Source organism: Pyricularia pennisetigena, chromosome 5, assembly GCF_004337985.1.
Source record: "Pyricularia pennisetigena strain Br36 chromosome 5, whole genome shotgun sequence".
NCBI lineage: Eukaryota > Fungi > Ascomycota > Sordariomycetes > Magnaporthales > Pyriculariaceae > Pyricularia > Pyricularia pennisetigena.
Genome location: NC_043743.1, coordinates 338,868 through 359,648, shown reverse-complemented (window position 1 = coordinate 359,648; position 20,781 = coordinate 338,868). Strand labels below are relative to the sequence as shown.

Sequence of the window (20,781 nt, the reverse complement as noted above, 5' to 3'; positions counted from 1 at the left end):
ATACCACCGTGATAGTAATTCTCCGACAAACCAACTCACATCAGGGTCTCGCCGCCTAGCCGAGCAGAGGCAGCACAGGCCTCGCCCTACCCGGCTCCGTAGAGCCTCGAAAACGCGACCATGGACGGACGCGACCGATCAAGAAGGTCAGTCGGCAGCACACATGACAAGCCCAGCAAGGATTTCGTCGCATAGGCTCGGATCTACGAATCTCAACCCATCATCCATACTGACCCATTTTGAATATTGCACCAACCTCCAGATACGAAGATGGCGAAGTGACACGCTATGGAGCGGGAGAATCCTATCGGCCATTCAACCGCGACCGCTCCCCTCGCCGGCCGCCCAGGAGTCCCTTGATGCGCGGCGACCGCGACAGGCCGCCTAGGAGCCCGCCCGCCGACAGCTACGTGCCGCCGCCACGCCGCCACCAGCGCTCCCGCAGCCCCGACCGGTTCCGCGGCGGCGGCGGAGGTGGCGGTGGTCTCGGCCACGGACACGGGGACCCAAAGCCCAGCCAGGCAGACTGCTGGAGGAGGCGGGATGATAGCCGCGGAAGGGCGAGGAGTCCGCTGCCCAGGCGGAGTCCGCCGCCGAGGAGGAGCCCCATCAGGAGGAGCCCGCTGCCTAGGTATGGTGGCAGTCCCAGGAGGATGGATAGCCGCGCGAGGAGTCCGCCGAGGAGGGACTATGATGGACCAAGGTAAGGTGGTTTTCCTTGTCATTTTGCTTGGTTGGATTTGTCGCGACGAGGCAAGATGGCAAAGAGTTCCTGACATGATCCGTGAAAACGAAAATAGGCGAAGATCTCGTTCCCCGATCGACCGCATGCGCCGCTCTCGTTCCCCAGTTCGCCGCAGCCCAATCCCACCACCACCACGCTCTTACCGCCCACCACGGTCTCGCAGCCCTCCGAGAGGTGACGACCGCTACATAGGGCCAGCATCTCGCAACAACAACAACAACAACCGCTCTCCACCCCATCATTTCAATTTGGGCAACAACGCGAGGGATTCAAACCTGTCCTCTCGCTCCGCTTCGGGTCGATCCTCGCCGCATCCCAACACAGTCCGCCGAGGTGATAGATCCATCCCGCAGAGTCCTCTTTCGCGCTCGCCGGCATTCGTATCCAGCGCCAACGCCATACCTGTTGTTCAAGTGCGGGATCGCGACCGTGCGACAGAGAAACCCCCGCCGCCGCCACCGGCCACCTCTGAATCCAGTGCCGCCCCGGCCGCCACTCCTGCCGCTGCTGCTGCTGCTGCTGCTGCGCCTGCAGCTCCCCAGCCTGAGCGTTCACAGCCTGAACGTTCACAGTCGGCGGCCACTACACAGGCGTCAACGCCAACACAAGCACCAGCACCGGCACAGGCACCGGCCCCCCCGGCGCCCGCACCAAAGTCACCTCCTCGAGGCCCGGCGGCTCTCCGCGGCGCACCGCCGACAGGACCGAGAGAAAACAGGAAGCCTTCGCTGGCAACATCGACCCCGGCGCGCCAGTCCGCCTCGCCGGCTGTCGCCTCCAACGTGAACCGGATCGACGCTCCCTCACCCACGGCTCCGCCCTCAGGCCCTCGTGGTGCCCGCGGAGGACCGTATTCAGGCCGCGGTCGAGGCGGCGGCTGGGGCACATCCATGCCCGCCCGACAATCCTCAAACCCGGCATCACTGGGAAGCGGAGGATCTGCAGGCGGATCCGGTGCCGCGGGAGGTGCGGGAGGATCTTCAGCTCCGACGGGTGCCAATAGCATCCCCACAGGCCCTCGCTCGACGTCGACAACCGCCACCACCTCACCCGCCCTAGCCAGCAGACCCTTCAACCCACCGACCGGCCCATCGTTCCAGCAACAGCAAACCCAACCCCCGACCGCCCCACAGCAACAGCAACAACAACCCCAGCAGCAGCAGCAGCAGCAACAACAGCAGCAGCAGCAGCAACCCCCCGCGCCGCCGCCGCCACCGCCACAACGCACGCTGGCGCAGCAGATCATGAGCACGATGCCGCTTATAATCCCGCACAATAGCAAGCTGGACCCGCAGTCGGCGTGCCTTGTCAGCGGCGTGGTCAAGGAGCTGGAGCCGCACCACCGCCGGCTCCGCGAGGACGAGGAGCGCCTGCGCGACGAGCTCAAGGCCAAGGAGGAACGCCTGCGCAAGAGCCTGCGCGTCTACGAGCGGCTCGAGCGCGAGGCCCAGACCCACGCCCTCCGGTCCGAGCTCACGCAAAAGAGCCTGGACGAGCTGGGCGGGGGCAGGGCCGGCGGTGTTGCGTTTTAGTGGGGTGGGGGAGCTGGCTGGCTACTGTTCTTGAGCTTCTTCTTGTTTTCTCTTTTTCGGTACAAGAAAGGAGGTAATAAAATGTGCTACTACAACAACGTGTCACCTTGTTCACCAGGCAGAATCAATACAGCATTGTGAACCTGAGTCTGGTTCATCTATGAACTTCAACTCGTCGTCCAGGGGTTGGCCCGTTCCACGCTTGGTCATATCTCACCCCTTTTGGTACCACTTCAGATGAACATGTTATCTTAGTCTGTTCCATTTGAGCAATCATCAGCCGACCGCTTACTCTCAGGTCGCAGTAGCACTAATGAAAGCTGGTCAAGCAGAGAGCAAGATATTCCTCTCTGTTCAGACTATCTGTACAGGCAGTGAATTTTGTTCCTACTGTTCTCTCGCAATGTCATAGATCATTCCCAATTATTAATACGTGTTTCGAGTTTTTTTTTTTTTCTTTTTTTTGTTCATTTTTTTTTCTTTTTCTCCTTATTTCGGTGAGACTATTTTCTACCGTTTTCTATCTTTTTTTTTCAAAACACCCCCAGGACCTCATTCCCTACTTCAGCTCTTGAGCGTTGGGCATGCAACCTGTATTGGGCCCTTTGCAAAAACAAAGAAACGCTTACTTGCCACCGTCAACCTTGGAGATGTAGGTGACGAGGTCAATGACACGACGGCTGTAGCCCCACTCGTTGTCGTACCAGCTGACAAGCTTGACGAACTTGTCGTTGAGGGCAATACCGGCCTGGGCGTCGAAGATGGACGAAGCGTTGTTGCCAATCATGTCGGACGAGACGACATCGTCCTCGGTGTACTCGAGGATGCCTGCAAAAGGGTTTGTTAGTGAAATTATCCGGTATCCGGTAGCCATTGGCAATGGTGGGTTGGGACAGAGGGTAGTATCCATATAAACTTACCCTTCAGGGGGCCGTTGGCAGCCTCCTTGATGGCGGTCTTGATCTCATCGTACGAGGCACCCTTCTCAAGGCGGCAGGTCAGGTCGACAACCGAGACGTTGGCAGTGGGCACACGCATCGACATGCCGGTGAGCTTGCCGTTGAGGGCAGGGATGACCTTGCCGACGGCCTTGGCGGCACCGGTGGAGCTGGGGATGATGTTCTGGGCGGCGCCACGGCCTCCGCGCCAGTCCTTGGCCGAGGGACCGTCGACGGTCTTCTGGGTGGCAGTGTAAGAGTGGACGGTGGTCATGAGACCCTCGACGATGCCGAACTTGTCGTTGATGACTTTGGCAAGAGGGGCCAAGCAGTTGGTGGTGCAAGAAGCGTTGGAGATGACGCTGGCGCTGCCGTCGTACGACTTCTCGTTGACACCCATCACGTACATGGGGGCATCGGCAGAGGGGGCCGAGATGATGACCTTCTTGGCACCGCCCTTCAAGTGGGCAGAGGCCTTCTCGGTGGTGGTGAAGACACCGGTCGACTCAACAACGTACTCGGCGCCAGTCTCGGACCAGGGGATGTTGGCAGGGTCACGCTCAGTGTAGAACTTGACCTTCTTGCCGTTGACGACCAGGTCGGAGCCCGAGACCTCGACGGTACCCTTGAAGCGGCCGTGGGTGGAGTCGTACTCGAGCATGTATTTCTGGAGTGAGGGGTCATGTCGTCAGTATGATGCCATTCAACTTTATGTAGGCCAGGTAGACACCAGAAGTGCTGGGGAGTGAAGCAGCAGTGTCCATGGGACGAGACAAATACTTGAGAAGCTACTTACGGCGTACTTGGGCTCAATGAAAGGGTCGTTGACGGCGACAATCTCGCACTCGGGGTGCTCGATGGCATTGCGGAAGACAATGCGGCCGATACGACCGAAACCGTTGATGCCGCACTTGACCATGATGGGCAGACTGTTTGTAATGTTTTTAGGGGAAAATGTAGGATGTCTAGGTTGATTGTAAGCTTGGACTGAATATCGTCAAGCTGAAGCGAGTGCTTTTGTTGTTGTTTTTGTTTGCTGTGAAAATACAAACAAGCAGAGAAAAGAATTGAGGCGAGGGGAGAAAAAAAAGGTGGGAGGTTGGTGGGTAGGCGAGTTTAAATGCTGTAGCAACAGGAACCCGGCGAAAGCAGGAAGGGGACATGTCATGCCATCCATCCGAAGCACAGCCAACCAGTGGGAGGCAGAGATTTGGCCACCCGCCCGCCTACTCGAGAGGGAAAGAAAGAGCTATCGACATGCATATAACATTTGCCTAGTCCTGCCGTTCCAGCATAAATCAGGTCAAGCCTGCATTCTTTCTTTACTGCCATACCATGCCTTGCCTTCTTTGGCTTTCTGTTGATGTCTCCATGTCGAGGTTGATGTCTCATTGCCCCAAGTATATGATAGCGTACCTACGTAACTTCCCATCCTCCTTTATGTTTCGCATGCACAAGGTATCAAGCATCATAGCATTTTTAGATGGGTCTTGCACAAGCTACCCACTCAGCTAAGGTCCTGACTTACTGTGCGTATCCGATATCCCTGCAAGTCTGCCATGTTGCTGCAGAATGTGAATGTTAACGAGTGGATATGACAAATAGCTACCATGAATTATAACCACCCAGGGGTACCTATCTGGACTGGATGGGCTATAGCTTCGTCCATGATAGCAATGTAGCGTAGCTCGAGACACCTCCTACTTTAGACGCATGACACAAGACTGACAGCTAGTGTATAATTGCGGCAGTGAGGTAGTAATTATATCTTGTCTTTGAAACCAATTCATGTTCTGTAGCATCCCGGGGACCTGTTGGGTAATGCGATGTACCGCAGCATCCGCAGCAATCTTCGCTTGAGAAGGGCCGTTTACTTTGTCAATGGCGGGGTTGTTTGTTTTTTTTTTTTCTCTGGTGCTCCCACATGGAGGGGTAGACAGGTTAAAGCTTGCAGCAGTTTGGGTGGGTTCTAGTGACGACACGCCTGGACGACATCGGAGCTTTGAAATTCGGTTGAGAGTGGGGTGGTTTTTTCCCTCAGCTGTTAGCAGGGGTGGTTTTTTTCTCCCTCCGCATGCATTGGCAGATTGGCGTTGTCCGTAGGGATCACCCTAGATTACCTGTTGCTACCAACTTCTGGGACTGGACACTGGACGGACACTACTGGAGAACCGCAGGGGTTCTTGGCAAAACGCCGAAATCTGGTGAGAGATTTCTTTGGGTTGCTTTTCAATCTTCTTACGTTCGTATTTGTCTTTGACTCATCCAGGTTCTCATTTTTGATTTGTTTTGTAACGTCCAGTCAAATATTTATTCTTATCTGCATTAGCTTCTACGGCAAAGCCCACGTTCCCAGCCCATGCTTAACAAAAACGGTGTGGTAACGATATCGACAAATGTGATGACCTGTACAGTTCGGTGGCGAGGTTTTTTTTTTTTTTTTCTCGTCTGGTGACACCCGGAAATAACCGCCCTATAACAATCCGCCGCTTAGACCCTACTCCTCGATGCATTTATCAGCAGTCGGCGTGATGTTGAATTTTGCGGTGTAGGGCTCGTCGCACTGGCTGGTCTGCGGTATGTACTCGGTCAGGCCCGCGATCCTCTGCTCCTCTTCTTCGCCAAACATGTCCTTGATCCACGCGTGAATGAGATCGATCCCCGACAGCACCCCGGACGACGACCAAACGTTGCCGTCCCGGATCCAGCGTGCCGGCGCCACCCACTTGGCTCCAGGCACTGACGGCGTCAGGCTCTTCCACGCCGACTTGTTCGTCGTGGCGAGCTTGCCGTCGAGCACACCCGCCCTGCCGGCCAGGATGCCACCCGTGCAGATGGTGACGAGGTGCTCGAGCTTCGGGTACGTCGCCCGGATGTAGGCCTCGGCCGAGGCTGTCTTCTCGAGGTCGCGCACACCCGGTCCGCCGGGTACGATCAGCACCTGGATGTCGTCTGGGGCGTTGGCAAAGGTGTGCGTCGGCACTATGCTGGGGGCGAACGGTGTCACGCCCATCGGTATCTGGCTCGACACGGGCTCCATGGTTTCGGCAAGGATGTACAGAGTCATGTTGTGCCTGGCGGCGAGGATTTGCAGGGGGTCGATGGGGCCGATGGCGTCCTGCACCTCGAGGGCCGGGAACACCACGACGCCGTACTTGAGCGGCGGGGTCGCTTGAGCTATTGCTTGAGCTGCCGTAGGGCGGCGTTAGTGACCTGCCTGCCACGGAGCAAGAGAAGTGGGAGGGCCCTAGCTGATGGTTACCTGTGAGACCCGCGACCAGAGAGGCCACTGCTACAAGTTTCTGGGGGTCAAACATCATCGATCTGGTGGCTATGGTGAAACTTGACTGGCTATGACTATGGCTACTCCTGATGATATGTGCGCGTCAAGAAGGCTGACAGTCCTGAGGTCTGTTGGGGACAAGGCAAGTGCATCTTTCCCGATCGACTTGGGGATATCTGGGCATCTTATATACAGCGAGACTGGCCAAGGACATGTCAATCATGGGTGAATTGCATTCGCGGTTAGGCTGACAATAGCCTGCTTGATTGCTAATACTACAGTCGCCAACCCGCCAAGAGCTCTTACCCGGATCAAGAACGGAACACGGCTGGAACGACTGCCTCATTGGGCATTAAACGGACCCCAACAACTAAGAAGGATGAGGTTTATTGTTCCATTCGCTCGACTTGCAACGAACTGGTCCCCTGCTTTTCTTTTGTTTTTCTCGGCTTACGTGAATACAAACGGTATTTTTGAGTTTGTTAGAGCAGTTTAGAGCATTTTCTGTAAGCGCAAGGGCGCAACAGGGCGCAATACCACGGCAGTAATACGTAAGATTCCTTTTTAAATATATCTGCTTGTACAAACGAACGAATGACAGTGCAAGTCTGTAGCTGAGGGTCATTCATGGGGCTAGGCTTGAGTTACATGTAATGAATGGTGGGGTTGATAAGGATTGGATGAACAATTCCGTTGGCAAATTGGCCCCCTTTTCCCATGTTGTGTCGAGGAATTTGGATTGAGTGGTATTGGCAATTGGGCTACAAGTCGTCGACCCCGCATGAAGCCGAGACTAAGCTAAGCTACCCTATAGCTTGTACTGTACAGTAGAAGCTCCATGTCATAGGGTAGTAGTCAAGCTTGGTGGGGAGCTGTATCTCTGTTATTGAGATGGCCTCAACAACCTCTTATGCTTCCATTTCGTTTCACGTCAACCAAGTAGAATAACAAACCAACCAACTCCTCGAGAGTGACACGATAACCCCACCAGCTAGCTGCTTTGAAAGCTCAATCAATCACACCCCTCCTCGTGAAATATGGCACACTCCCACTCCCACGACGGCTCGGCACCTCACTCCCACTCCCATGATGGCAGCACCTTCAACGCTCAGGAGCACGGCCACAGCCACGAGATCCTCACGGGGCCCGGCAGCTATCTCGGTCGCGAGATGCCCATAGTCGAAGGCCGTGACTTTTCCGAGCGTGCCTTTACCATTGGCATTGGCGGGTGAGTTTTGTTTCCCTTTTTGTTTTTTTCTTTGTTGTCCACCTTTTAGTCCTGTCCACCATCCTCTGCCATGTGAATTTGCCCCCTTTTTGTTCGTATCTTTTATATCTCGATGGCATGTGTATATGTACTATACTTTATATCCCTATTTTGGAAGGAAGAGAAGAAGAAAAAAAAAACCCTCCCCAACAAACTAAAATCAAAAACAAAAACACAGCCCGGTCGGCTCGGGCAAGACGGCCCTGATGCTTGCGCTCTGCCTCGCGCTGCGCGACACGCACTCCCTCGCGGCCGTGACCAACGACATCTTCACGCGGGAGGACGCCGAGTTCCTGACGCGCAACAAGGCGCTGCCCCCGTCTCGCATCCGCGCCATCGAGACGGGCGGCTGCCCGCACGCCGCCGTGCGCGAGGACATATCCGCCAACCTGGCCTGCCTCGAGGACCTGCACCGGACCTTTGGCGGCGTCGATCTGCTCCTGATCGAGAGCGGCGGCGACAACCTGGCCGCCAACTACAGCCGCGAGCTGGCCGATTTTATCATCTATGTCATTGACGTCTCGGGCGGCGACAAGATCCCACGCAAGGGCGGGCCCGGCATCACGCAGAGCGATCTGCTGGTCGTCAACAAGACGGACCTGGCCGAGATTGTCGGCGCCGACCTGGGCGTCATGGAGAGGGACGCGAGGAAGATGAGGGAGGGCGGCCCCACCGTCTTTGCACAGGTCAAGAAGTCGGTCGGCGTCGAGCACATTGTCAACTTGATCCTCAGCGCCTGGAAGGCGAGCGGAGCAGAGGAGGTCGCCAAGGCGAACGGTGGCCCGAGGCCTACCGAGGGGTTGGAGGAGTTGCGTGCTTCGGCTTGAATGTCGAGATGAAATGGATGAGGGTTATAGGGAGAATAATTGGTTCTTGTTCACTATCCCAGTAAACTTGACTGGGAGACAGGGAAACGGATAAAGAAAAAAAAAAAAGTTGAATCAAGATCAATATTCATATCAAAGCCATATTGCCAAGCCCCTATCCACAAAACACCGACCAAAAAAAAAGAAAAAGAGTCTATAAAAATAATCGTGTTCATGATTTTTCGTTCGTTAGCCAGTTTCTCTTTCTTTTTGATGAACCTCCCATCCCATATGAAAAATAAAGTCATCAGAACCTAATGAAAAAAAAAAAAGAAAATCAAGCAATATCTTCATCCATAGCACTCGCCTCGACCAGCTTGGGAACCTCCTCAGCCCCAAGCAGCTCCCCCCTGAACGGCACCGACTTCCTGGGCCAGACCCGCTTGTACAGACTGACGCCGACGCTGTCCTGCGGGTTGATGCGGCCGTCAAACGTCGCCTTGAAGTAGCCGTGCGTGCCGAGCGCCTCCTTGAAGTACCCGCTGCGTCCCCGCCTCGTCCACAGCGGCAGGGCCTTGAACCACTCGACGTCCTCGCGGTTGAAGAACATGTAGCGGATCGTCACGATCTTCTTGTGGATGTGGTACGGGTGACCCGTCAGGATCACGCGCTTGGCGACCACGCGGCCCGTCGACGGTGGCAGGGCCGTGCCGGTGCCCACAAGCGTCAGCGGCAGGTTGTCGTCGTCGTCGCCGCTGCCGCCCTCCTGCTTCTTGAAGAACAAGGCCGGCACAGGACCCCAGATCACGGGCCCGATAAAAGTTGCCACCGCCGACTGACCCGGGTGCAAGAACCTGCCGTACTTGTGCACGTCGTTTGGCGTGTTGCCACCCTGGGAGAACAAGGGGTTGATGACGAGCCTCCTTGGTCCGTACTGTATCACCAGCTCTTCCTTGGCCTTGAGTGACCTCGGGAACTCGGAGCTAAGGTTGATCAAGAAGTTGACCACGCTCTGCTTGTTCTCATGCCTCAGCAGCGAGAACATGGTGACGGGTTTCCTGCCGTCGTAGGATTCCGCCACCGAAGCTGGAACGCCCTTCAGGTGAACAGCGACCCTGGTGCCTGGTGCAACGCCGCCGACGAGCGCTTCCCGCAGGCATCGCGACTTTGATCCGTTGTAGTCGGGGACCTGGAGCAACCGGCGCCAATCCTCGGGCTCATGCGCCCTATCCTCCTCTTCCTCCCACTTGCTTGTCCTCAGACTCTTGAGACCTCTGTACCGTGCCAGACGCTCCCGTGCGAGGACGTTGGGGTGCAGCTCGATCTCGTCGGGGAACTCCTTGTCGTCCTCGGCCTCATCTCGCCTGCTTGCTCGGTACGCCTCGAGCTGTCTGGCGTCCTCGTCCTCGTTTGGCTCCACAAACATCTCGGATTGGGGGTACTCTGACGCTCCATACTCGGTCTGCGCGTCCACGGCCATGCCCTCGACGCCATCCTCTGGTCTCGGTGCCGCCTCGCTCTGTGCGTCCTCCTCCATGTCGACATCTTCCAGATCGGAGCCCGAGTCCGACATGCCGTCGTCCAAATACCAGGCAGATTGGTACTTTGAGGTTCCCTTGGGTAACCTCTTGCGAATCTGTGGCTGTCCCTCCTCGTCGTCTGAAAAATAGTGGTGGTCGTCGAGAAGAACACCCTTCTTTGTTGGCGCAGAGGCCGATGTCTGAGCGTCGTCCATTCCGTCGTCATCCTCCATTACGATCTCCTCTGGCGCAAGCTCGTCCAGGTCATCCCTGTCATCTGTCGGCACGTCAAGCGGCTCTTGTGACGGCGCATCATCGACCGCCATTGACCCTTCCTTGGCCTTCTTTGTCGACAACGGCGCGGCCACAATCTTTTCAATCTGGAACGTACCCCAGTCTCCCACCTGGACCAGCCTGTCTGCCTTTAGGCCCTTGCCCCTGACCACACCGGTGACCACAGTCAGGTCGGATTCAGAGGCCGGAAACTGAACGTCCTCGACCAGCATCCAGCTGCGCTCGTCCCTCCACACCACGCCCTTTGGTGTCGTGCTGCAGACGGACCTCATGAGGTTTGAGCACTCCTGCCTGTTGTCCAGGTTGTAGATCTTGTCCTGGTCGGGGTGGTAGTACTTGATGTACGACTTGAGCGAGTCAACAATCGACAGCCGCTGCTTCGCTGGCTCGACCTTGTTGAGGCCCTGGACCGTGGTGAAGACGGTCGACACACCCTGGCTCTCCACGCTCCTCAGAATCAGCTCACCCAGCTGGTCAACCTCGACCTCGGCCGAGAGCACGAGGACGACAAAGTCGGCGACGCGCGCGGCGTCCAGACAAGTGGCCAGGTCGCGGGCCACGGGGAAGTATGCGAGCTTCTGCTTGAAGCGGTCGACCGAGACGCGGGTGCAGCCGGGCGAGACTTCAGCCTCGATGTCGAGGCTCAGATTCAGGGAGCGGATGGCGTCGGCGGCGTCGCCGTCGGCGCAGAGGGGTATGACGGCGACATTGCGCGGGGCGCCGTCGCGGCCCGCAAAGACCTGGTTGTCGCTGCGGTGCTCGCGCTGCTTGTTAAGCAGCTTCTGTCGGGACTGGTTGCGGCGGTCGAGCTTGGACATGACTTGCTGGTGTTGGGTCTTGCGCTGGCCCTTTTCAGTGGGTACTTTGCCTGCAGCGTGTGAAGACGGGGTTAGAGACGAGGTTTGGGGATTTTGTGAAAAAAAAAAAAAAAAAACAAGAAAATACAAGACTGTTTGTTTGCCGAGGTGAAAATACCTTTTGCCAGTGTTCGCAAGGCGCCCTTGGTGGCCTTGCGCGACTTGAAGGGCTTGTTGCCGACCTTTGTGGTCGGCCTGTGGCCTGCGACTGCGCTCGGCATGTTCCCGGCGCCTCCGGCCTTGAATCTGTACGGGAGTGAAGCCAGATCGACGAATTACGGTTCAGATTTCGTCACTGCTCCTGAAAGAAAGGCTATAAATCAAGCAAGATGTCTCTCCTAGTTTGTTACTGCACGTTGGGAGTTTTTTGTGTATCTTCCATTTCTAATTTTTTTTTTTTTTTTCCTGCCCCTATCCTCCGCGATGAGGGGCAAAACTCCGACCCCCGCTCAGAAAGAATTTCGATTGTGTGTTGTGCGACAGGAAAGTACCGGACCCACTCAATTAATTGACAGGCGCCAAGTTTCGTGGCTTTGCAGGAACAATTGTTGCTCTGTTATCCAGCCACAAGTATCCAGCTAAGAATTACCTTGGTTCGTTGCCTTACCGAAAATTGCTGGCTTTACAACATATCTTATCTTTGATGCAGTATTTGCCGCGAACCCTGGCACGTAATAAGCAGCAATTTTGAGGAAACATACTGCCTAAAAACTGGCTTTTTCTGTCGCAATGCTGAAAGTACTGTCATCGAGTCAGATTATCTGGACGGGGAAGCAAATCCATGCGTCGGACTTGATGCCATGCTCGATATAACTTGGAGAACTTATTGCCTAATAATTTGTCCACTAAGCTGAGTAAACAAAACCAGCAGACACGCCCATCAACAGGGTAGGTAAGGTAGAGTAATAACCATAAGCAACTAACATTCAGCCCCGCCCGGTTGCAAGTCAGGGGGGTTGATGCACCGGCCAAGGGACCGGTCGGATTGGATCGACCGAAATTATGTCATTAGAATTTTTCTCTCCAAAACCTCCACGCCATTCGGTCATTACCTGCAAGACAGTCCTGCAACACATATACCTTTGGTACACAGCTGAAACCTAGCCCGAGCATAAAAAAAAAAGACAAAAAACCAACCATGGCAGGAAAATACTACAGTCCATACGCCCCAAGGGGTCGCACCAACAACACGCTGGTCGTGGTCTGGGTCGGCGGCTTCCTCACCCTGCTGTTCCTGACGTACTGGATCTCGACAAGACATGCCGATAAGGCGCGTCACTACGCCGACAAGTTTGCGCACCCGCCCATGCCACAGTAGGAAGAATGATAATGTCAACCCTTTTCTTTCCTGGGGTGGAATTGGCGGTTACGTGATTATATTTTATTGTACGATCAAGGGGACCGTGAAGCGCAACAATCGAAAGGAACAATCAGAAGAATGGCCAAGAGATACCCGACAACGAGTACGACAACTTTTGCCGAGATGTTCGAGCTGCCACAGAGAGAGCAACGAGACTCGGGCAGTGACGCGACGAACACGACAGTGGACTTGCGCCACGTGGGAGGATCCAATCCCAATCCATGCTCGGCGGGTGACAGGCAAACAACATGATCACGATATGCGGGACTGGGCAAATTTTGGATAACGCGAAAGTGAGCTTGTGTAGACATACCTGCACGCATTCGCAATGTGCTCTACAAGGCACAGACACAATAGGATTTCTCTTTGTTGTATCATTTGAGGGGGGGGAAGACATAAAGAGGACAAACAGACCCGCGGCCTCACTGCCTGTCAATAACTTGTAATAATAATGAATCCAGTTGCGCACGAGACGGACAAAGCTCGGAAAGGTAGAAAACAAAGCGAAACAAGTTATAAGAATGACCCTGTCGGACAGATCCGAGCCGGGGGAGAGGGAGAGAGCAAACATAGTTTAGGTACACACGCTCAGTCCTGTTTATCCCGAAACCCGAACCGATCCAAATTACGAGACTTGATCCGTTTCCAAACCCGCCACGATTTATCCGTATCAGAAAGCTTTTTTCGACCTTTTTTTGGGGGGGGTTGTTTTTTTGGTAGCAATACACAAAAAACTTGGCTCTAAACAAATAGACAAGGGGGAAAAAAAAAACCAGGGAAAGCGCGTCAAAAACTCGATCTTGCTCAAAACACACAACCCCCGCAAATCCAACAAGGTAAGCTTCAGAAAAGAAACCCACGTGTTCCATCAGCATGGCCCTCAGGCAGGCCTACCACCCCCTCTCCTGCTCCCCACCCCGTTCGCCAGCACTGCTGGCCGACCCCGCCGACGAAGCGGTCGTGATGGTGGTGCTGGATCGCCCGCGGGGCGTGTACACGGGTCAGCACCGTGGGCGGCGCATCGGTGACATGGCCCGTGACTCGCGCCGGCTGCGGCTGCGGCTGCGGCTGCTGGAAAGCAACAGGCGGGAGGGGCCTGCTGGTTGTGGTGATGGCGGTGCTGCTCTGCGGAAAGACTGATGGCACTTTCTTTAGGGAGTTGTATACTCTTCCCTGGGTAGGTTGAAATGCAATGCGTCTAGTTTTTAATCTCTCTATGTAAGTAAGTGGTGCTCTTACTACATCAGGACAGATCGCATTAAATGTGTTGAATCCAAACAGTTCGGAATGCATTGCAGAACAAGTCACTAGCAAGGCTGCAGATATCATCGTAGAATCGTAATGCGTTGGTATATATATATGATGATGATGATGCTGATGATGATGATATACATAGTTCTACAAAGCCGAAAAGAAGAGTAAAAACCATTCCATGCGCTTAAAATAAATAATGTAAAAAAGAACCCCCCGCTAAAGATGTTTTCAAACCAACTCCTTTGATCCTGCCAGGATTTTTTGAAAAATAGATAAAAAAAAAATTACTCATCAAGAGCAAGTCAAATGCGCTGGGATGGGCGTGTCCCTTCGGCTGCCCGTCGTAAAACTCATCATTTCCTCTGATCCCAATCTTGACCCGGAGCAGAACCGCTTGTTGGACCTCGTCAACGTCGGGGTGACAAGCTCGTAGTCAGACTGCTGGGGGTTAAGGCTGCCGCCGTAGCAGCTCTCGCCCATGTCTGATGCGATGCTGCTTACGTCCGACATCTCGACGTCCATTTCCGACGCCGACGACTCGCCGCCAATCTGGCTGCTATAGTCTGAGGACTCTATGCTTGGCGTGATCTCGTCCAGGCATGGTTGCTCGTAGGCCCTCTGCTGCTGGTTGAACACGGCCATCGTGTCGACGCACAGCTTGGGTATCGCACTGAGGGGTTCCCGCTCTTCGTCCCTGACGATGGTCGAGGCCGCCACTTTCAGGGGCGTCCCGGCTGCAGCGGCCTCGGCGGCGCGGTAGGCGGCCACGGCGCCTCCCACATCGTCGCCCTCCTCGTCCTCGACCCCGATGGTCCAGACCCAGCGACGCTTCTTCTCGCGCTTCTTGGAGGTGCGCTTCCTGATGCCGCTTGGGGAAGACAGCGGCGAGGCAGCTGCCAGGCCGGCCATTCGCCTCCGCATCTCCTCGAATGGGCCGGGCGTCTGGCCGCCGTCCCGCGTCTCGTCGCCCGTGTAAGCCATGGCGATATCCAGAACGATCTCGGGGTCTTCAGATGCCGGCTTGGATGGTGAGAAAGGCGACGCCTCCTCGCAGAGCAGGTCGATGTGCGATTTTGTGTACGTGTTCGTCGTGATGGTCTGGGTCAGCGGGGTGTTGTAGCACACCCGGCGAGCGGCCTTTTCCTGCAGACGCTTGGACTGCCTCCTTGGAGAAACGGGTGACATGGTAGGGAGGCGTGGTAATGGAGAGTTGCGCAGGATACTGGGCAGCGAGCGCGGGTTATGAGAGTAAGGGGCGGCCCGAGAGCCACCGGTGCCCGGTCCTGTGGTACGCCTTCTTGGCGTTCGGGGAGACATGAGTTGTGAGGTCATGTCAGTCCTCGGCCTGGTGGCTGAAGTATCCTCGGCAGAGAAGGTAAAAACTCTGGCCTCGGCCGGCTCCGTCGGACCAGCAGACAATGGTGGTGTAGCAGTCATGGTGCTAGGGAAGGTTATGTTTTGCAAGACGGCCGGAGACATGGGCTGAGCAGTCAAGGGTGTCTCGGGACCAACCCCAAAAGACGATATCGGCTGTGCCGTGGTGGATACATTTTGTGTCTGAAGTTTAAGTGGCAGACCTCTGCTCCTCACGTTGATGGCGGTCAGTGGCTCCTCGACGGGTGCAGATTTGCCTATGGCGGTGACGTAGACATTTGAAAGAGTATTGAAGGACGTCGGGGATCTTGGGTTGACGGCTGCCGCCAGGTTGCGAGAAGTGCGAACGCTCGGGCCGTTCGAGATTGCCTTGATCTGGAGAGACAGTCTGGGCCTCTTGGGAGGGCTATCGGGTGATGACATTGCCTCGGTATATATAGATGTGCGTGTGTGATGCGACACAAAAAAAAAACAAAAAAAAAAAACAAGAAAGACTAGAACCTCTGTATCGTCGTGGCAACCAACAATGGTTGGGGTAAAGGCGACACAGTAGGGGTTGTGCGCGTATATATGGACGTTTGTCGTGTGTGTGTGTGTGTGTGTGTGTGTGTGTGTGTTGGCCTCTCACGTAAAGAAAGATGCTTACAGCCGAAAATAGATTTTGTAATAGATTCGAATAACAATTGAAATGAGGCAGATCAAAGAACAAAAACCAGATAAATAAAAAAGAACACGCACACCAGACCAGATTAGACTTATAACTGGACTTCCACCTGACTGAGTGACAGAGCGGCTGTGAAAAATATAGTAGGGGTTATGAGTAATATAAATGGGATGAAAAGGATAAAATAGAAGCAGTATCTTCGGAAGAGTAACCAGATATTGAAACTAAACACGAAAAGTTCCAGATCAAGCTTTATGAAGCAGCGATTCCCTATCCTATATACATTGTAACCCATCATTCGTGTGTGTGTGTGAACCCCCCCCTGGTTGGTCGATGGAGGATCGATGGAGTAAGAAAAGAAGCGCCTACCGGGGGGGGGGGGAATCAAATGTCCATGGGTGTACGATGATGGCATGGGGGGCAGAATGCCGGGACCAGGCAAGGGTTGGTATAGCAGGGGCCCCATAGAAACGAAGATGGAAGTCGAGGAATAAAAAGACGCATTGAGAGAGCGCATATCAGTGAAGCGGGACTGGAGGGAGCGGTGACTGTCTGAAGCAAGCCTGACTGGCGGGTGACTGTGCTCAGTGAGACGGGATTGCATGGTATGGGGTTGCAGGGCATGGCGCAAGCGCCGAGACCCCTGTCGTGACAGGGTTGTAGTGTACATTCTCCGATCCAATAAGCCCGCGAGACTGGGCGCCTGTCACTTTTTCTTCCGTGGCCCCATAGGCCTATTCGTCCGTTCAGAAAGCGCGCTGGCTGCAGCTGGAAAAAGAAGCAGGCTAGCAGAAGCGGCCGCGCGCTTGACAACAAATATGGGCAACGTCCAATCTCGACTTGAGATCACCCTCCTTCCTCCTCCGTAGCGCCCATCACCCGCTATGGAAGCGGGGTAGAATCTGCAACTTGCATTTTATGCACTAGTCTATTTCTACTGTAGACACGGAAGAAATCTCAAAAAGGATGGACCCAAGTGGGGAGGACGATGGGAGAGGTAGTAAGCAGATCGCAGTCATTTTGTACTACGACTACGCATCTACTGTACTGTAATTAATTACCCTTGGGATTCATTCGCTTGCTGCCCAGGCACAACTGGAGAACATCCATCTTCGCCCCGTACCGTACATTAAGCGATAGGACAACTATGCGAAACACAATAAGAATGGAAGCGAAGCGGTGAGTAAAAAAAAAAAAAAAAGAAAAAGAAAACAAGACAAACCCATTACTTGCTGATGAACAAACAAATCCACAGGAATCGCAAATTACCGAGAGGCAGTTCGTGTTGCCACGGGGCGAAGGCGAAGGGGTAAACAAAAAGAAAAGAAAAATAAGGCCGGTGGAACTCGTGTCTCCTCAATCTGTCAAACGTGGTCCAACAGCCGTCGGACGCCATCGCCCCTAAACCCGATCTGGATTTACCTTGTGGGCTTCGGATGCTTTTGTATCTATATTCAGTTTAATCTCAGGGATTTCCCCCGAGTCACTAGAAATGTGGCTCTAACTGACGTAGTTTTCGAGATTACCATATTTTGCACTGAGATTTGTTCGGGGGTTTTCCTTTTTTTGGGTGGGTTATTTTCTTTTATTTTTTTTCACTATGGACGAGGATAATGGTTATGAGGTTGGAGGCAAGGGGGGTGTGGCTTGGTAGCTTCAGTGATTTCAGAAACTTCCCAAAATAAGCACGCGTGACTGGTCTGTGCGGCTTGATAAGTAGACATTGCAGCGGAACTGACTCTTATTGGTCCAACGGTGTTGTCGCAATTTTCCCGCAGTCACGGTTTTCGGTTCAACTACCGAATTCACGTTACTTCAATGCGAAACAGACATTACCACGTAACGCAACCAGAAATAGCCCACGGATGAATCCACCTCTGCCTTATGAAGCCCACCCCTTGTTTTGGGTTATCCTGTTTCAAGGGAAGAAGAAAGTAACAACACAACACTCAGAAGACGACGGCCTTAGCCGTGCTTGAACCAGAATATTAATAGATGGGATTGCAGGGTTCAAGGTGATCGTCTTCCTGGTCGATACTGTACGCCAGTACCTACCATATATGGAATTTCATTTTTTTTTTTCTCTCTCTCCTTTTTTTTTTTTTTTTTGTTTTTTGATCTTCGCTTGACCGCCCATCTTGTGGCGGCAATCAATTATGGGTATCGCGGAAGGAGGCACAAATCTGGATGTAAACAACGGGAACAGCAGCAACAGCAACGGCAGCAGCAACAGCAACAGCAACAGCAACAGGTTGCCTCGCAAAAGACCAGCTGAAGCTCAAGCACCACCAGATACACAACAAGAAGCATGGCCGCAGACCGACGACGAAAGGATTATTCTCCACTTTGTAAGCTTCCAGCTCGAACTAGATCTCATGCTGCGGTAACATACTGAAACATCGACCATTAAATCCGGCATTTGTACAATTGATCAAACAAAAAAAAAAAAAAAAAAGGACTATGACTGCTTCTATGCTCAGGTTATTGAAAATAAACAGCCTTCCCTGAAATCTCTTCCCGTGGGCATCAAGCAAAAGAGCATTCTCGCCACCTGCAACTATGTGGCCCGTGGTAGGGGGGTAAAGAAGCTCATGCGCATATCCGAGGCACGGGAGTTATGTCCTGATCTGGTCTTGGTTGACGGGGAAGACCTCACCCCTTTCAGAGACGTTTCCAAGACCCTCTACCAAATCCTCCGTTCCTTTTCGTGGAATCACCGGGCTGAACGGCTGGGCCTGGACGAGGTCTTCCTCGACGTGTCTGACATCGTGTCTTTCAACCTTGGTTTGCTGAACCCGCATGGAGTTGCCAATTCGTTCTTCTGTCTGTCGAACACAGACCCGGAGCTGGGGTTTGCGTTTGATGCCACGGCTTTTGCGGGCTGTGTGGTAGCGCCATCCTGGTCTCCGAATGGCAGCCGCGGCGTTTTCGAGCCAGACGAGGCCCCGGGGCTTCTTCGTACACGTCTGCTTCTGGCATCTCACCTGGCGCATCATATACGCCTCCGGCTCGAGCAAGAGGGCTACACAAGCGCCTGTGGCATCTCAGTAAACAAGCTTCTCGCCAAACTGGTGGGCAATCAAAACAAACCCCGCAACCAGACGACTCTCGTTGCCCTCTCAAGGGCAGACACCTTGTCATTTGTAGACCAGCACTCCCTGCGTAGCCTTCCGGGAATAGGAGGCAGCATGGCAGCCATTATGGAGCAGCACACAAGCTCCACCTCCCCTGACAAGCCCCTCAAGGCCGGCCAAGTCCGTCTTCAACATGACCTATCTCCCTACCTCCTCGAGAAAATCCTGCAGCCCCTGGGGTTGGAGAAAGGCACAGGGCAGAGGACGTACCGCACACTCCACGGCATTGACACGGCAGAGGTCAAGTTCGCATGCGACTTCCCAGTTCAGATCGGCATAGAGGATACGTATGCAAGCACCGGCCTTTGCACCATTGCGCAGATAACACGACAATTAGTCAAGCTTTCCGCCTCGCTCATCCGCCGCATGCGCGCGGATCTAACAAAAACGGTTAGTGCTGCCGACGGCTCCGAAACTGTGATGTGGCTCGCCCGACCCAGGACCCTGCGCCTCACCACTCGCCAGCGGCATCCCCCCACCGGCCCGCGTCCGCCATACAACAGCAACCGTACTTCGCGCAGTCAACCGCTGCCCAGCTTTGTCCACGGCTCCACCACTCAGCCGGCAGAAGACCTTGCTGCCCGCTTGGTCGACGAGACGTTGCTACTCATGTTTTACAAACTAAACCCCCCGCCCCGCGGCCCCGGGAAGGCTGGATATAACATAGGCCTCCTCAACATCTGCGTCACTGGCATGGTCGCTAGCGGTGCGGACTCCAAGACAAGCAGCGGCCGGGATATTGTGGGCATGTTCCGTAGGCAGCATGAAGTCCTTCGTGAATTCACCGCATATGATCAAGATAACGTTAATGGGGACAGATCGACAAGGTCCAGTCCTCCTCCTGCCGATCCAAATACCACCCAAGAAGAGACCGTGGACGATGCCGCCGACGAGGACAGTCTGGAAACAGACTGGGACGGTGGTTCGCTCGCCTGTGATTTTTGTGGTCATGCCATCCCGGCCTTTGCGATCCTGGCTCATCAACGCTTCCACCAGCTCGATGGCGACAGCTAAGTGTTCAGGTAGGGATGTTTAATTTCAAAGTTTGTTCACATCACGTGGCTTTTCTTATCTCCTCGGATTGAGACTCTCCACATTGAACACGATGACACAGATAGATGATACGCCATTACAAGGGCGATACGTAACATGCAACAACGCGGCATTACGACATTGTACCTCCTATCGAGCACCTATAGAGTTCAGTCCAACCCAGCAACGCGAAATTCACAACTCTGAACCACTAGACCTCGCCACGGCATGATATGGCATTAATATCAATCTCTTAAGCTGGAGATCAAGGTTTCTGGGTCGACAATTACGGCGATGACCCTCCGGGGGAACGACTAATCTAGTCTAGTGTAACCCGAAGCTACAGAAGGCGTCGCGGGAAGCTGAAGCGCCAACGATATTCTGTCGTAAACAAAAAAAAAAAAAGAAGCCGCCACAAGCTAACACAAGAAATGTATCTTTTTGTCTTCTCTGGGCGCTTGGTTTCTGCAGCCACTACTAGCCCCAACCATGCCCATACATGCATAATTTTGTGCTACAAACTCTCATCGGTACTCCGTGCAGAAGCATCAGCATCGAACATTTCCCGAAACAATCTAGAAGCTATCAACCGAGTGAGCCACAATGGTTCTTTCTCATTCTTCGGGGGGGGGGGGGGGGAAAAAAACCCTCAAACGCAGAATTGGAACGATTCCTTTTCCGTTCCGTGACGTCTTGCTCTTAAAAGACTACACGTAGCCCC

At 54.1% G+C, this 20,781-nt stretch overlaps 9 protein-coding genes across 9 annotated transcripts; 5 read left to right on the top strand and 4 right to left on the bottom strand.

The window, feature by feature from the left end:
• Positions 1-120: 120 nt before the first annotated feature.
• PpBr36_08057 (uncharacterized protein) lies at positions 121-2,277 on the top strand (the record flags this gene model as incomplete). The annotated part of the gene is made up of 3 exons (XM_029895190.1): positions 121-146; positions 263-703; positions 801-2,277. 3 exons carry the CDS (start codon positions 121-123, stop codon positions 2,275-2,277), a joined length of 1,944 nt encoding a protein of 647 aa, XP_029747695.1.
• A 625-nt stretch (positions 2,278-2,902) lies between these two features.
• Positions 2,903-4,179, bottom strand: PpBr36_08056 (uncharacterized protein; the record flags this gene model as incomplete). Its single annotated transcript, XM_029895189.1, has 3 exons — positions 2,903-3,105; positions 3,198-3,882; positions 4,012-4,179. Coding segments are annotated over 3 exons (1,056 nt in total), but the record flags the coding sequence as incomplete, so codon positions are not given.
• Positions 4,180-5,712: 1,533 nt separating this feature from the next.
• Positions 5,713-6,535, bottom strand: PpBr36_08055 (uncharacterized protein; the record flags this gene model as incomplete). Its single annotated transcript, XM_029895188.1, has 2 exons — positions 5,713-6,404; positions 6,478-6,535. 2 exons carry the CDS (start codon positions 6,533-6,535, stop codon positions 5,713-5,715), a joined length of 750 nt encoding a protein of 249 aa, XP_029747693.1.
• A 1,000-nt stretch (positions 6,536-7,535) lies between these two features.
• On the top strand, positions 7,536-8,592 carry PpBr36_08054 (uncharacterized protein; the record flags this gene model as incomplete). Its single annotated transcript, XM_029895187.1, has 2 exons — positions 7,536-7,726; positions 7,944-8,592. The coding sequence occupies 2 exons, from the start codon at positions 7,536-7,538 to the stop codon at positions 8,590-8,592; spliced, it is 840 nt and encodes a 279-aa protein (XP_029747694.1).
• A 316-nt stretch (positions 8,593-8,908) lies between these two features.
• PpBr36_08053 (uncharacterized protein) lies at positions 8,909-11,487 on the bottom strand (the record flags this gene model as incomplete). Its single annotated transcript, XM_029895186.1, has 2 exons — positions 8,909-11,253; positions 11,361-11,487. Coding segments are annotated over 2 exons (2,472 nt in total), but the record flags the coding sequence as incomplete, so codon positions are not given.
• Positions 11,488-12,380: 893 nt separating this feature from the next.
• PpBr36_08052 (uncharacterized protein) lies at positions 12,381-12,560 on the top strand (the record flags this gene model as incomplete). Its single annotated transcript, XM_029895185.1, has 1 exon — positions 12,381-12,560. One exon carries the CDS (start codon positions 12,381-12,383, stop codon positions 12,558-12,560), a length of 180 nt encoding a protein of 59 aa, XP_029747700.1.
• Positions 12,561-13,475: 915 nt separating this feature from the next.
• Positions 13,476-13,742, top strand: PpBr36_08051 (uncharacterized protein; the record flags this gene model as incomplete). Its single annotated transcript, XM_029895184.1, has 1 exon — positions 13,476-13,742. The coding sequence occupies one exon, from the start codon at positions 13,476-13,478 to the stop codon at positions 13,740-13,742; it is 267 nt and encodes an 88-aa protein (XP_029747697.1).
• A 405-nt stretch (positions 13,743-14,147) lies between these two features.
• PpBr36_08050 (uncharacterized protein) lies at positions 14,148-15,653 on the bottom strand (the record flags this gene model as incomplete). The annotated part of the gene is made up of 1 exon (XM_029895183.1): positions 14,148-15,653. One exon carries the CDS (start codon positions 15,651-15,653, stop codon positions 14,148-14,150), a length of 1,506 nt encoding a protein of 501 aa, XP_029747698.1.
• Positions 15,654-18,050: 2,397 nt separating this feature from the next.
• On the top strand, positions 18,051-20,042 carry PpBr36_08049 (uncharacterized protein; the record flags this gene model as incomplete). The annotated part of the gene is made up of 2 exons (XM_029895182.1): positions 18,051-18,242; positions 18,375-20,042. The coding sequence occupies 2 exons, from the start codon at positions 18,051-18,053 to the stop codon at positions 20,040-20,042; spliced, it is 1,860 nt and encodes a 619-aa protein (XP_029747083.1).
• Positions 20,043-20,781: the final 739 nt, after the last annotated feature.